The sequence below is a fragment of the Babylonia areolata genome, chromosome 27 (genome assembly GCF_041734735.1).
Source record: "Babylonia areolata isolate BAREFJ2019XMU chromosome 27, ASM4173473v1, whole genome shotgun sequence".
Lineage (NCBI taxonomy): Eukaryota > Metazoa > Mollusca > Gastropoda > Neogastropoda > Buccinidae > Babylonia > Babylonia areolata.
Genome location: NC_134902.1, coordinates 31,137,225 through 31,153,528, shown reverse-complemented (window position 1 = coordinate 31,153,528; position 16,304 = coordinate 31,137,225). Strand labels below are relative to the sequence as shown.

Here is a 16,304-nt window from a genome sequence, read left to right as displayed (position 1 = left end):
AATCCCAAGAGGCTCACGCCTGACCTATCAGTTTACAGACTGTCCACGTTGCCGGTTCCATAATGTATCACCCATCCTCGCGTAATGCAATGCCATGCCATACACAAAAAGTATGCATGTGCGTGCAAAGGCCGGTACTTACCCAACTGGGTTGAGTTGTTTTTTTTCCAGTCCAATTAACAACAAAGACTCGCTGCTTCTAGCGTTTCTTACGTACCGTAATCACGGACGTGTATAAGTCAGTGGACCGAGCCAATCCTGAGGCTCACCGCCTGACCGCTTGAAACGACCGTCCTTCGCGCACGACAGCCATTATCAGCCCAACTTCAGTGAGCGAGAAAGCGAAAGTGAGAACATACCGTGTTGTGCTGCCATCAATTGCTCCAGAAAACCTTCGAAGGAAGAAAGAAAGGAAGGAATATCATCTCATCGGAAAGAGAATGACCTTTTCCGATTATTTGTTCATTTCTACGATGTTATTGTGCAGTGAAAGAAAATATGTTTTCTTCTATTTCTTCCTATTGTGCATAATGTGTGTGTGCGTGTGTGTGTGTGTGTGTGTGTGTGTGTGTGTGTGTGCGCGCGCGCGCGCGCGAACTTTTCTGTTCACGTAGGTATAACGACGGAAACGTTTTAAAAGTGATTAGAAAAGAAAAAATACACATCACTTATTCTAAATTGAAATACGTTGTGCATTCCAAGAAATATATGTACGTGCGCGCAGTGTGTGTGTGTGTGGAGGGGGTGGGGTGTGTGGTCTCTGTCTGTACGTGTCTGTGTGTGTCTGTGTCTGCATGAATGTCATGTTTTGTGTGCGTATTAAATTTTGTGCTCTATGTACTTGTAAGCAAATGTGTGTATGCAGGGATGCACTTGCAATTTCTTGAGCTGTTTTCTTCACAATTCTCTGCCGCTTTCAGAATTCCTCACAAACAACCTAAACGACTAAAACAATGACTTGTGAAGATGCGGAGAGAGACAGACACACACACACACACACACACAGATAATGAATGAATGAATGAATGTTTTATTGCATTCAGGCCATAGGCATCATTGCATTGGGATGCTGGGAAGGGGGAAGTGCTGACAATAGCATTCCGTGGACATTCCTATGAATATTAGAAATTATCCTATACTCTGAAGTTGCATGTAGCAAGAACGATTTTGTACAGGATTGGTATAAATAGTCATCATTTTACTGAAATGGATTTTCATACGACATTCACTATCACACACGTATCTAGAAATGTTCTTCTTCATTGATTAGTTATCGCTTCTTGTCTGCGCTTAATTGAGAGAGAGAGAGAGAGAGAGAGAGAGAGAGAGAGAGAGAGAGAGAGAGAGAATCGTTGACTGTAAAATGATACGACTGGCTGCGTTCATGTTATTTGTTTCATGGAAAAGAGAAACGAGAAAAAGCATTGGCACTTCAAAAATGTAATCTTCTGTATCCATTCAGGACATTTTGATTATTAAAGTGTGTTTGTGTGTGTGTGTTCAAAACAATCATGCAAGGCACCATCGAGGGCGGGAAGAACTGGCATGAGAACATCAAACAATGGACCGGACTCCACACACGTGAGCTGCTGCCGGCGGCTGCCGACAGAGACAGATGGAGAAGGGAGGTTGTGTCTGCGGTCCTCAGGCTTCCCCCAACGACTACTAGTCGTTATGGGCCTGAGGTGAGGTGAGGTGAGGTGTGTGTGTTCGTTCTTTAGTTTAGCGTCTTTTCACTATCAGTAATATTAGACGATTAAAGGAAAAAAATAAAAATAAAGATACAATTTTTTTTTTAAAGTGGCGGGGGAGGGGAGAAGGAAGAGAAAAACAGAAAAGGTTAGTAACATGCAATTACATTTAACAGTAACAATTCAATAATGATAATGATAACAATCAGAGACCACTAACACAATTCTGACGTACATTGAAGGAATGTAGAAATAGTGCTATGAACTAATGCCTGTGAAAGTTCGACCATAAGAACCTCGTCAGAAACAACTTTCCAAAAATCATCTGCAGAATAGTTATTCTCTTTGGAATACTTGGGCAAGAAGGTACGTAACTGCTGACAGTGAAACAAACACACATAGAAATCTGTTGTGATAAAAAGAAATACAAATACATACAAAGCTGAACTGCTTACCACAGATGCATGTAACATTTTTACTGTACTTTTTCTTCAGAGCATCAAGTTTTATACGGAAGAAAGTAGAGGTTATTAATCTTGTGTAGCAAGCTGATGGATTCGGTATCTTTTCTTTAATAATATTCTCGGGGAATAATGTCCCTTTATGTTTTAAAAACTTTTCCTTTCATCGGTTATGAAGTCGACCCCATGTTGATTTTTCAAAGTGTATGCCTCTTTTACGGAAAGACGGACATGTATTTTTGTCGATTTTTCTGAATCTTGTGCTCCTCTTTTAGCTCCTTTATCAGCAGTTTCATTGCCATGAATGCCCACATGAGAAGGCACCCAACGAAAACTGACCTCAGTCCCTTTAATCCTCAAACAATGTACCAAATTATTTGCCTCAACAACTAAGTCAGGTCTTGTTTCAAGGCTAAATAATTCTAGAGCATAAAGTACTGATCTGGAATCAACAAAGAATGCTATTTTCGAGAAAACTATTTGATGACTCATTAAGTAGTGTGTGTGTTAAGGATGACAACAATGTGAACTTTTTTTTTTAGTTTTTAACCACTTAACTGACAAACAGTTTCTGCTCATCCTGTGTGTTATACCATCCACACAGCAAGTAGCAGTCCTTTCCATTGCTTTATTGACAAGCACATCCAGTTCATCAATGTGAAAAGAATGTGTACGTTTTCATTTAAAAAGTCACGAACTATGAACGACCAAAGCTCATATGAATATCCTGTCCATGCATGTAAACAGAATGTAAATACACCATTTCATCAGCTGTCTCTCACACACACTACCAATGACACTAGTGTATTTGTTGGTAATTATGAAATTTTCATAATATCATTGCAAAGGATAGACATCATTGATTATAAGTGATAATAAACATTGTTTCTTTATGTGTGTGTGTGTGTGTGTGTGTGTGTGTGTGTGTGTGTGTGTGTGTGTGTGTTTTATCCATTTTTTCTTGAAATGACACTTTCATTTGTTGCTTTGAAAATGTTGTTTCTTTATCTGTTGAGACTTTTTTCTCAGTAAGTTTACACACACACACACACACACAAGGAGACACACGCACACTTTTGGGAACATAAATTCATAAAAAATCCTTTAAACACAGAAATACATACACATGCTTTCATCATTTATTTTCATAGAAAGCAGACTGTAATAAATGTCAAAGACCCTCCTCAAAAGAAGGAAAAAGATGAATGATGGACAGTCTCGGGAATGATAGCATCACCAATATCATTACCCACAGCCGTTTGGAATTTTTTTTTTTAAATCAGTTCTGCTTACACACCTCAAAAATAGCACATCAAAATTTATATTGTTTTCAATCTGTAGTCATTCGGATGAGACGATAAACCGAGGTCCCGTGTGCAGCATGCACTTAGCACACGTAAAAGAACCCACAGCAACAAAAAGGTTGTTCCTGGCAAAATTCTGTAGAAAAATCCACTTCGATAGGAAAAACAAATAAAACTGCACGCAGGAAAAAATACCAAAAAAATGGGTGGCGCTGTAGTGTAGCGACACACTCTCCCTGGGGAGAGCAGCCCGAATTTCACACAGAGAAATCTGTTGTGATAAAAAGAAATACAAATGCAAATACAAATGAATCGTATCTGAGCAATACTACATTTCACCTTCTTCTTCTTCTCTTTTTTTAAATTTTTTTTATTTAGTTTTTTTTAATTTTATTAAAGACATTCTGCTTAATAAAAGAGAAATTTAAAGAAAAAAAAAAGATATTTTCATAAGAAAAGAAAAAATGTAAAGAAAAAAATCACATTCATTCTCAAAAAAATCAGCACCAGTTTGATTATTTTCAAACTGAAACTATCAGGACTGCAGACACATACACATAAACATCAGGCATGCACACAAACATTCACACACAGTAAACACAGACACTCTGAAAACACACACACACACACACACACACACACAAACATCACTTTATTGCCTATTCATATTGTATGACAAGATATACAAAAACAATACCCAAAACACACACACACTTACACACAGACACAGACACACGCACACACACACACACACACACACACAAGCACACACAGACTCTGCACCTTAATCAACTGTAGAATGAATAGTTCAGTAAACTGGATATGAATGTAAACTACACTAAAATGTGCACAGTTGTTATTCAGTTATTAACTCACAAGTTTTAAAAATCCCTTTCATTAAAAAATTCCTTACATTAATATAATGATGGGAGATGATAAGCAGTATTCATTAAAAAAACAATGTTGTCAAGACACATACAGAGAACGTTGCCACTGCTGTCTGATATGTTTAACTCTCTCCATACGAACGGCGAAAGAGACGACACTAACAGCGTTTCACCCCAATTACCATCATCAAAATATTGCAAGCAGAAGGCTCTTATACTGAAGAGGTGAATGTTAACAAAGAATACCACAATTCTGATGACGGAAGCTAAAGGTTGGGTCATTCAGACACCCACTGGACATCCAAGGGGTCTGTGTAGAGGAGAAGAGAAGACTGGCCGTACTGAGTGAGTTAACAGTCTTCTTTCTATTGTCTCAGGTATGGACTGTATTGGTAATTATACTGAACTGATGTTATCTTCATGTATTACATTGAACAAAGCAAAACAAAAAGCACACATAATCTCATATTATCATAAATAATGTTCTGATACATACACATGTGCATGGACACATGCACTAAACCATATACACTTCTGGTCACCACAGAAATCTGGGTTGCTTTTCCCAGGAAAGGCATGTGATATTTTTGGACCACCCTATTTTTATGTCACTATCTACCTGCTATTTTACTATCATCTTTTTTTTCTTTCTTTCTGTTTTTTTGTTGTCATAGTAAATTTTGGACCACCCTATTTTTATGTCCCTATCTACCTGCTATTTTACTATCATCTTTTTCTTTCTTTCTTTCTTTCTGTTTTTTTGTTGTCATAGTAAATTTTGGACCACCCTATTTTTATGTCACTATCTACCTGCTATTTTACTATCATCTTTTTCTTTCTTTCTTTCTGTTTTTTTGTCATAGTAAATTTTTCCGGTCCTTGGGTTCTTTTCCATGCACTAAGTGCATGCTGCACTAATAATGTTTGACTCACTTGTGTTAACAAAGTGAGTCTATGTTTTAACCCGGTGTTCGCTTGTCTGTGTGTGTGTGTGTGTGTGTGTGTGTGTGGTAAACTTTAATATTGACATTTTCTCTGCAAATACTTTGTCAGTTGACACAAAATTTGGCATAAAAATAGGAAAAATTCAGTTCTTTCCAGTCATATTGTTTAAAACAATATTGCACCTCTGGGATGGGCACAAAAAAATTAAAAATGAAGCCTAATTATATGCAAACTGCATTTACTGTTATATTTATATTTTTTGTATTCTCTAAACTTGGCACTTTGACCTCTTATTCTGACACAACAACAAGAGGATTCATTGTTATCATTTTTTGTTCAAACAGGAACTTCTTTTGCTAAGCATGGAATTTTTATTTATTTTGCAAACGTTTTGGTGCAGATGGTAAAAAAGGGAAATTACTCTGTAATTAATGCTTGGGGACTTAATTCATCACAAGTGAGTCTTGAAGGCCTTGCCTCTCTTGTTGTTTTATTGTCTGGGCTCAAATGACTAGCATTTCCAACCACCACTCAAAGCTAGCAGAGAGAACGGAGACTCAAACCACAAACCCATCATTCTGCTACTGATGGGTGTGTCATCCCCTATGCTACTGTTCCACACATATGAGTGCACACACAAACAGTTACACACACACACACACACACACACACACACACAGACATGCACACAAGGGTATATCCCTACTTTTCTTCGGAGACCAAGGTCCAACAAGAACACACCTGATAAGTTAACAAAGACTATGGTATTACACCTCGTGTTTCTCCATGAGAATCCACCTTTTCCCCTTTCATAAACTCCCTGAGGCACATCAGAAGTTTCATCCATTTCCCTTACTTTCCCTTTTCTCATAACATTGGTATACAGAGAAAATATATATGTCTACTTCTGTTTCTCCCCCCCTCTCTCTCTCTTTCTCATACCCCACAAAATCAAAAACACAGAAACACATGCATGGAAACACACACACACACCACACACACACACACACACACACACACACACACAGTGCCTATATGCACTGGATACATTGCACAACATCTCTCTTTAGTTCCTAGACTATGCATACATCACATCACGCTGCGCTCGCTCTGCTTGCAATTCATCTACACACACACACACACACACACACAAACCTTCCCCACCTCCCAACCACACACACACACACACACACAACCTTCCCCACCTCCCAACCACACACACACATACACTCACCCAAACCACCTAAATAGGCCTTTTAGTCCACAAACCAGTACAGGGTTCCCTTGGCAGAAATTGGGAGTGCTTCAATCCGTTCTTCTGTGTGGGTGTAGTGCATGTGTTTGTGTGAGAGAGATACATACTATACACACACACACACACACACACACACACACACACACACACACACACACACACACACACACACACACACAAATCTACTCAACCCCGAAGTCAAAGTAATCATGACCGAAGTAGGCCCGGTAGTCGACGAACCAGGACAGGGTTCCGTTGTCAGGGCTGACGCCCATGATGGGGTACGTGTCCACCACCCCCATTCCCCCCCGCCCACTGTCCTCCAACTTCTCCAGGATCTCCTGCTTCTCCTCCCCTGTCACCAGCACCGCCACCCGCTTGGCTCTGTGGAGAGAAAAACAACATCGACAGTGAGAGACAGTGAGGGAGAGAGCACTGCCACCCGCTTGGCTCTGTGGAGAGAAAAACGTCGACAGTGAGAGAGAGAGAGACAGTGAGGGAGAGAGCACTGCCACCCGCTTGGCTCTGTGGGGAGAAAAACGTTGACAGTGAGAGACAGTGAGAAAGAAAGCACCGCCATCCGCTTGGCTGTGTGTAGAGAAAAACGTCAACAGTGACAGAGAGAGACAGTGAGTGTAGAGAGCACTGCCACCCGCTTGGCTCTGAGGGGAGAAAAACGTTGACAGTGAGAGAGAGAGACAGTGAGTGTAGAAAGCACCGCCACCCGCTTGGCTGTGTGTAGAGAAAAACGTCAACAGTGACAGAGACAGTGAGAGAGAGAGACAGTGAGAGAGAAAGACAGTGAGTGTAGAGAGCACTGCCACCCACTTGGCTCTGTGGGGAGAAAAAATAATGTCGACAGTGAGAGAGAGGCACAGTGAGAGAGAGAGAGACAGTGAGTGTAGACAGTACTGCCACCCGCTTAGTTCTGTGGGGAGAAAAACGTCGACAGTGAGAGAGAGAGACAGTGAGAAAGAGAGACAGTGAGAGAGACAGTGAGTGTAGAGAGCACCGCCACCCACTTGGCTCTGTGGGGAGAAAAACGTCGACAGTGAGAGAGAGAGAGGCAGTGAGTGTAGAGAGCTCTACCACCCGCTTGGATCTGTGGGGGGGAAAACAACGTCGACAGTGAGAGAGAGAGACAGTGAGTGTGGAGAGCACTGCCACCCACTTGGCCCTGTGTTAGGGTGGTTTGAGCATTGAATTTATTAAAAAAAATAATAATAATTTGAAAAAAGGCAAAAATGACTAACCTGCTGATGTGGGGAGGGTCAATGACTCACCTGTTGATGTGGGGAGGGTCAATGACTCACCTGTTGATGTGGGGAGGGTCAATGACTCACCTGTTGATGATGGGTCAATTACCTGTTGATGAGGGGGAGGGTCAATCACTCACCTGTTGATGAGGGGGAGGGTCAATCACTCACCTGTTGAGAGGGGAGGGTCAATCACTCACCTGTTGATGAGGGTGATGAGGGGGTCAATGACTCACCTATTGATGAGAGGGGAGGGTCAATGACTCACCTGTTGATGAGAGGGGAGAGTCAATGACTCACCTGTTGATGAGAGGGGAGAGGGTCAATGACTCACCTGTTGATGAGAGGGGAGAGGGTCAATGACTCACCTGTTGATGAGAGGGGAAGGGAATCAAAGACTCACCTGTTGATGAGAGGGGAGAGGGTCAATGACTCACCTGTTGATGAGAGAGGAAGGGAATCAAAGACTCACCTGTTGATGAGAGGGGAGAGTCAATGACTCACCTGTTGATGAGAGAGGAAGGGAATCAAAGACTCACCTGTTGATGAGAGGGGAGAGTCAATGACTCACCTGTTGATGAGAGAGGAAGGGAATCAAAGACTCACATGCTGATGAGAGGGGAGAGTCAATGACTCACCTGTTGATGAGAGAGGAAGGGAATCAAAGACTCACCTGTTGATGAGAGGGGAGAGTCAATGACTCACCTGTTGATGAGAGGGGAAGGGAATCAAAGACTCACCTGTTGATGAGAGAGGAAGGGAATCAAAGACTCACCTGTTGATGAGAGAGGAAAGGAATCAAACTCACCTGTTGATGAGAGGGGAGAGTCAATGACTCACCTGTTGATGAGAGAGGAAGGGAATCAAACTCACCTGTTGATGAGGGGCAGGGTCATGGTCATGCGCACGGGCGTGTCACTGGGCCCCTGGTCAGTGAGCGTGACGAGCGTGTGGGAGTCAGCGCTGAGGGCGGGGCTGTAGGGGAAGAGGGAGGCGGTGTGGCCATCCACCCCCACCCCCAGCACCACAAAGTCCAGCTGCAGGTTGGGCACCGCGTGCCGCAGGCTGTCCGCGTACTGACGGTCCCCTGGGGACGTTGGTGTTGTGGTGTTGTTGTTATTATCATTTGTGGAAGTCGTTGTAGTATCATTATCATTGTTATCATCATTATCATTATTGTCATTGTTATTATTATCGTCATCATTATCATTATTACCACTACTACTATTATCATGACTATTATTACTACAAATACTATTATCATTAGGCTCAGCTTATATCAGCAATTGACAAAAAGCTTACAAGTCGGGCCAACAGCAAAGTGAGAGCTGTACGAACAATGGTTTCTCCATTGCAGTGGGAAGTCACTTACAGCTTAGACTTTTGCGAAAGAATATGTGGGAGGCAAGTTTGCACTGGCTCTTTAGTGCTACAGTCTGGGGGTCTAGCTGAATATTGTACATTATTAGAATTGTTGCTTGTAGCCCAGCAGACTGCACGGAGCCATGCCAGAGGTGAAAACACTATCAATATTGACCCCATGTAGAATCTGAAGAAGAAAAAAAAAAGCTGGAAAATAAAATTCAACACAGGTACAGTCATTTTCATACACATAAACCCAGGACATGACTCTGACATTGACCATTCAGTTAATTTTTGTTTTCCAGAGGATTAAAAAAAAAACAAACACATAAACTGAACTGATATATAATTATACTTAAACTACATATAAAAACAGGCATACAAAGTCAGAAAAATGCCAGCAGAAATTCGCATGTCCGGGCTCAAAAATGAACACAACAGAATAAGAACACACCCGATTATCAAGTCCCAAAAAGGATACAAGAAGTTATTCAGGGTTTTCTACTATAAGTGACTGGACCAGCTACCTGACTAGACCAGCAGGACAGAAGATAAGAACAGATTAAGTAACTGAGTGATACACACACACACACACTTTCACTTACTCATATGCGTACACAGTAATTCCCCCCCTCGATTTTTTTCCTTCCCTCGTCTAATATCACTTACAGTGAAAAGACGTTAACCTAAAGAACGAACGAACACACACATGCACACATACACGCACACACGCACACACAAACATGCACACATGACACATACACGCACCCACAAACATGCACACACGACACACACACACACACACATGCACACATACATGCACACACAAACATGCACACACCACACATACACACACCACACACACATACACGCTTACCCTGTAATTCTGGGTCACAGAGGCGACCAGCCACGTCCACAGGCATGGCGTGCACGTGGGACCATGGCACGGCGATGAAGCGCAGCAGTTGTCGGTCCAACTGGAACAGGTTGGAGTTCGTGTCCGCTGCCGCCCGTACACACCTCTCGTCCACCTTCACAAAATGATAACAATAACAACATTCATTACCATGATCAATAATATCCACTGCTAATAACAACTGTGGTCATCACAGTGAACAGTAACACCCACCAAGATGAAGATGATGAAGGAGAAAAAAATGGTGATGATAAAGAAGAAGAAGAACAAAAAAAAAGTAGAAGATGATGATGCAGAAGTAGAAAAAGAAAATGAAGAGGGATACTATGCATTTCTTGCAGAACTACATTCCTAAAACTTGTGAGAGAAAAATGTGCAAAAAAAAAAAAAAAAAAAAAAGAAAAGAAAAAAGAGGGGCTTTACAAATTACATACACATGCTGTTGAACATATCTTAAATGAAAAGGTACTTAACTCTCTCCATACGAACGGCGAAAGAGACGACACTAACAGCGTTTCACCTCAATTACCATCATCAAAATATTGCAAGCGGAAGGCGCTTATATTGAAGACGTGAATGTTGACAAAGAATACCACAATTCTGACGACGTAATCTAAAGGTTGGGTCATTCAGACACCCACTGGACATCCGAGGGGTCTGTGTAGAGGAGAAGAGAGGACTGGCCGTACTGAGTGAGTTAAATCATTATCATTAGTATTGTTATGTACTATCATCACAAGTGTTTTTAACACAACATACAACAGCAGAGTGAGAGCTGTATTATCAATCGTTTCTCAATTACAATGGGAAATCATTTACAACTTTGACTCTCAAACTAGAAAAGAAAATTGCACTGGCTCTTAGTGCTGCAGACCTGAGTATTATTTGGCCTTTGGGAACCACCCCAACGCCGACTGTGTTAAAACCATCTTGGCTGAGAGAGTGGGGATGTAACTTGGGCAAGACACTCTCCACTATAGTCAAATTCTAGCCCAGAATAGTCGGGACAGCAGTTGCCTCCTCTGCTGTTCTGATGGTCATAGTCGAAAATGACTGGCTATCTTGCATACATATAATAAGTAGACATTTATCAGTGCTTTCCTCATTGCACAAAGCATTTTATAATCCACACACACACGCATACGAAACACACTAAGTCCTCAACTCACAATCATGCACAGTATATGTGCACACAAACTCATATGTACAATAAAAACATACATTCATGCATCCATCCATACATACATTTGACGCACACACAATACAGCGTTACAAATATACCTACACAATCAACTAACTACTTTCATGAATGACAGAGGGTCCAGAGGAAATGCTGCTGGAAGAGGAAAGTCTTGAGGTGAGATTTAAAGGAAGACATTGTGGGGTTGTGACGGGTGTGGTGAGGCAAAGAGTTCCATATTTGAAAAGCAGATGATGAAAAGGCTCGACCACTGTGCTTTTCTCTTTTGTATTTTTAGACACGGAAGGTATCTATCATTGGCAGCAAAGCGAAAAGAACGGGAAGGTACACAGAATTGAAAGATGTCAGAGAGGAATCGGGGTGCAGTTCTAGATATGACATGGTAGCAGAGACAGGTGACATGAAGATTTGTATATCGACCCCACTCCCCCCCAAAAAAAACAACAACACAGTACACAAAGAATCAAACCCAGAGACATGCCTGCCACACATGGACGTGGGCCCAGTACTCGCTGGCAAAGCTCTGAGCCAGGGCCTGCCACAGGAGGACGGGAGTGGTGCCCCCTGAGAAGGCCAGGTGGAACACCCCCTTGCTGCCGATCTCACTCTCCGCCGCCACCTCTATCTCCCGGGCAAGCTGCACGGCCAGACCCTCCTTCGTGCCGCTCACCATGCGATGACCTGCCCACACACAGGTCAAGGTCAAGGTTGATGGTCTGTCAATGGTGTGTTTAGTTTCTGTTTCTCAAGGAGGCATGACTGTGTTCAGACAAATCCATATATGTATATATGCGAGTGGAGTGATGGCCTAGAGGTAACGCGTCCGCCTAGGAAGCGAGAGAATCTGAGCGCGCTGGTTCAAATCACGGATCGATCAGCCGCCAATACTTTCTCCCCCTCCACTAGACCTTGAGTGGTGGTCTGGACGCTAGTCATTCGGATGAGACGATAAACTGAGGTCCCGTGTGTTAGCATGCACTTAGCGCACGTAAAAGAACCCACGGCAACAAAAGGGTTGTTCCTAGCAAAATTCTGTAGAAAAATCCACTTAGATAGGAAAAACAAATAAAACTGCACGCAGGAAAATATACAAAAAAATGGGTGGCGCTGTAGTGTAGCGATGTGCTCCCTGGGGAGAGCACCCTGAATTTCACACAGAGAAACCTGTTGTGATAAAAAGAAATACAAATACAAATACACCACATCTGCTACACAGACAGATGCCTGACCAGCAGCATGAACCAACACGTGTGTCAGGCCTTGTGTGCATGCTTGTCTATTTGTGTGTCTATCAGTGTGGACTTCTTCTGCAGAATTTTGTCAGAGGACCACTCTTTTGTTGCCATGGGTTCTTTTTCAGTGAGCAAAGTGCGTGCTGCACATGGGACCTCGGCTTATCATCTCATCTGAATGACAAGACACTCAGTTTGATTTTTCAGTCAAACTTGGGAGACAGGATGAGAGCAGGAATCGAACCAGACCTTCATAGACACTGTACTGGTGGATAAGCGGCTTAACTCACTCAGGACGACAAGTTTTCTCCCTTGCTTTTCCCCACAGACGGCCCATTTGTAAGGGTTTGGAAAAAAATTACAAAAAATACAAAATACAGAGTAAGAAAATGAAACTTTCAGAACTGGTTTATTACCTGCTGAGCTATTACATATAAAAAAAAATCAAATTTCTCATCTTATTTTTACAGTTTTGCCATACATAGAAAATACTGCCAATTTTTCACCCCGAATCACCATACCCATGCTCGCTTTCTGCATTAAATTCGCTTTCTTCTTCGTCATCATCCACCTCTTCAGTGTCTGACTCTTCAGTTTGTAGCATTTCAAGTACTTTCGCAACCCTAAAATGTTGCCATCGCTGCCTTGTTCGCTTCACAACATTTTGAGAAGAGCCCGCTTTGCTAACAGGCTGGCACGCGAGCAGACAACCGGTCAGTGACTTTGTCAGCGTGTGTGTGAGACGGGCCACACATGGCAGGCTGACCAATCATACCATTCGATTGTGGAGTGACCCAGAATAGCGTACTCTGCTTGGCTAATCACAAAATCACGTGTACAGTGCGTGATGGATTTTTATTTCTTGAAAATGCTATTCCATTCTGTCGTCTGAAACCGAATACATTTTATGTAGGAATGCTCACGCATTCCTTCGTCTGGAGAGAGTCTTAACCGTTCTGCCACTCTCCTGCACGTACCTCTGCCGGGCCAGCTACAAAGCCAGACCCCCTTTTGTACTGCTCGCCATGTGATGACCCGCCCACACATGGGTCAAGGTTGGTCTGTTACTGGGCTGATGAAGATCTGCCCGTCTGTCTCTCAATCAATACTTGTACACATCTTATTGTTTTGTCTTTCAAACACCCTGGAATCGAAACACATCACTTCCTCATCTCAATTTGTGATGTAACCGACATCTGCATTATCCCTGATAAGGAGAGAAAAGTGCAATCCCTAAATGAACATGAAAAAAAAAAAAAAATATATATATATATATATATATATATTGTTAATGTGTTAACGGCGTTCTCATTCTGTTCAACAAAGAAATATGACCATCTTATTAACTGTTACTGAACAAAGTTATCTTCTGTTCCACCAGAAACAAATTTTTTTGTGAGCAAATTTGAACAAAATCTTCGAACTTGTGTTTCGTTTCAACACAGCCACACACCCTAATCCCCTCCTTTATCTCCTCTTCCCCCATAACCCCTTCTCCTCCCCTTTCTACTCCTCACACTCACCCAGGAAGGTGGCCGGAGTCTGAGCTTGGTGAAGATGATGGACAGGTGGGTCCGCCTCTTTTCCATCCTGCTTCTCATCAGCAGCCGCAAACTCCAGAGAGTCGCCCTTCACCACAAAGTTCAGCAAGGACACTGGGTCACTGGCATCGTACAGTCGGGGCGGCAGGGACGGATTCACGGCAAGCACACCATCCCAAATCTGCCAGGCCAGCAGCAGCTGAGCGGTGCTGACGAAGCTCTCCCGCCGACTGTTTAGCAAGTCTTCCACTAAGGCAGAATAGGCATCAAGGCTGTTCACTGGCGTGGCATGGTAGAAGTTTTCCGGGTGGTCACCGTGGTAGCTGTGCTTTGTGGAGAAGACGTCAGAATCGTGTACCTCTTCCAAACGTTCCATGAGCTGGGGTTCCCCGAGCGATTTGGAGACGGAGATGAGGGGCAGCTTCGATGAACCGTGACCTATGTGAAAGACCATCTGCTTCTTTGAGGATCTGGGAAGGTGGTAGTGGTGATGACGATGGTGATGGTGGTGACTGGATGAGTCTTCAGGAGCGTCTTTGTCGCTGCTGGTGTGTGGAGACTGGGAGTGATGTCCGTTGTTGTCACAGTTGGACACACAAATGTTGGTGTCCTTGAAAATGACTCTTATGTAGCTGGCTCTCTCATCCAGCTTCTTGCCAGACACCAGAAGAAATGGAACGTCCAGCCATCGAGGTGAGTGAACCTGGTTGTTAAAAAGTATGACCAAAATAATGTGCAACAAAACAAACACCCACAAACATACACAATCATACATTACATGCATGCATATATATTTTGTTGGAATCAAACTAACAAAGATACAAAGTAAACAAAATGACAAAGACACAATATATCATACTAAGTGCATGCATGTGTAAATTATTGCAGAAAACGTGTCCAGCATAACAGTGAAGAGACAAAACATAGATGTGTAGACAAAACCAGCATCAGATGCATTCATCTCCAAAGAAAACTCATCATTTTCCCTGTCTCATTCTTACCAACAATCACACCATATCTATCTCTTCAGCTTCAAGAACTGAAGTACTGAAACACCATATCTATCTATTCAGTTTCGAGAGCTGAAGTACTGAAACACCATATCTATCTATTCAGCTTCAAGAGCTGAAGTACTGAAACACCATATCTATCTATTCAGCTTCAAGAACTGAAGTACTGAAACACCATATCTATCTCTTCAGCTTCAAGAGCTGAAGTACTGAAACACCATATCTCTTCAGCTTCAAGAACTGAAGTACTGAAACACCATATCTATCTCTTCAGCTTCAAGAGCTGAAGTACTGAAACACCATATCTATCTCTTCAGCTTCAAGAAGTACTGAAACACCATATCTATCTCTTCAGCTTCAAGAGCTGAAGTGCTGAAACATCATATCTATCTATTCAGCTTCAAGAGCTGAAGAACTGAAACACCATATCTATGTATTCAGCTTCAAGAGCTGAAGTACTGAAACACTCCTCCAAGGACTCATGTTTGCACATGTATTTGTGTTCTTACATTTGTGCACATGTATATATGTGTGTACTTGTTTGAGTACAATTCTGGCTTGGAAAAAATCTCTCTACATTGCTCCGAGCATACATTAGTATTCTTTGATATTTCAGAACTTCCTCTTCGTATTCTAATAAGCACTCGAGTTAATGAAAGACCAGGATTACAAATTCCACCCAGGTGCATCCATCCCCCCATCCCCCCAAACCACGAATGGTCCATAAATGCAGAAGTGAGGAGACAACAGAAAAAAAATAACAGAAAAAGACAGTGCCAGAAAAAAGGAGAAGAAATATCTTGCTTTGATTTTCCAGACAACAGAGGTATCATTTATAATAATAATAATAATGATGATGGTATTTATATAGCGCTGAATCTTGTGCAGAGACAAATCAAAGCGCTTTCGCACCAGTCATTCACATGCATGCATAACTCTAAAACTGTAGGAACTAAAGACAAGGAAGGCAAGGGAGGCTATTTTGGGAAGAGGTGGGTTTTAAGGCCAGACTTGAAAGAACTGAATGTGGAGACTTGACGAAGCGAAAGAGGAAGTTCATTCCAATTGCAAGGTCCAGAGACATAGAAAGAACGGCGGCCAACAGTCGAGTGTTTGAATCTGGGTATGCGTAAACAGAGTGGATCCGAAGCCAATCGTAGTGAGTGAGATGGAGTGTAGAGGTGAAGGCAGCCACAGAGATAGAAAGGGGCAGATTTGTGTAATTGAAAAGTGCCTCCAGCAT

General features: G+C 42.3%; 1 protein-coding gene across 2 annotated transcripts in view; it reads right to left on the bottom strand.

Moving 5' to 3' along the window:
• Window positions 1-3,201: 3,201 nt before the first annotated feature.
• LOC143301324 (GDH/6PGL endoplasmic bifunctional protein-like) overlaps window positions 3,202-16,304 on the bottom strand; it is a 24,816-nt gene continuing 11,713 nt past the window's right edge. Inside the window, exons 8-13 of one of the 2 annotated variants that reach the window (XR_013057767.1) lie at window positions 14,034-14,754; window positions 11,760-11,959; window positions 10,039-10,192; window positions 8,673-8,886; window positions 6,478-6,927; window positions 3,202-6,443 (exon numbers count right to left, since the gene is read on the bottom strand). Coding sequence is in view for 1 of the 2 variants with exons in the window: in XM_076615540.1 (XP_076471655.1) it covers window positions 6,726-6,927; window positions 8,673-8,886; window positions 10,039-10,192; window positions 11,760-11,959; window positions 14,034-14,754 (1,491 nt within the window). In the remaining variant the exon portion in view is untranslated. Of the gene's footprint in view, window positions 6,928-8,672; window positions 8,887-10,038; window positions 10,193-11,759; window positions 11,960-14,033; window positions 14,755-16,304 lie in introns of both variants that reach the window. The other variant, XM_076615540.1, reaches the window with a different exon arrangement.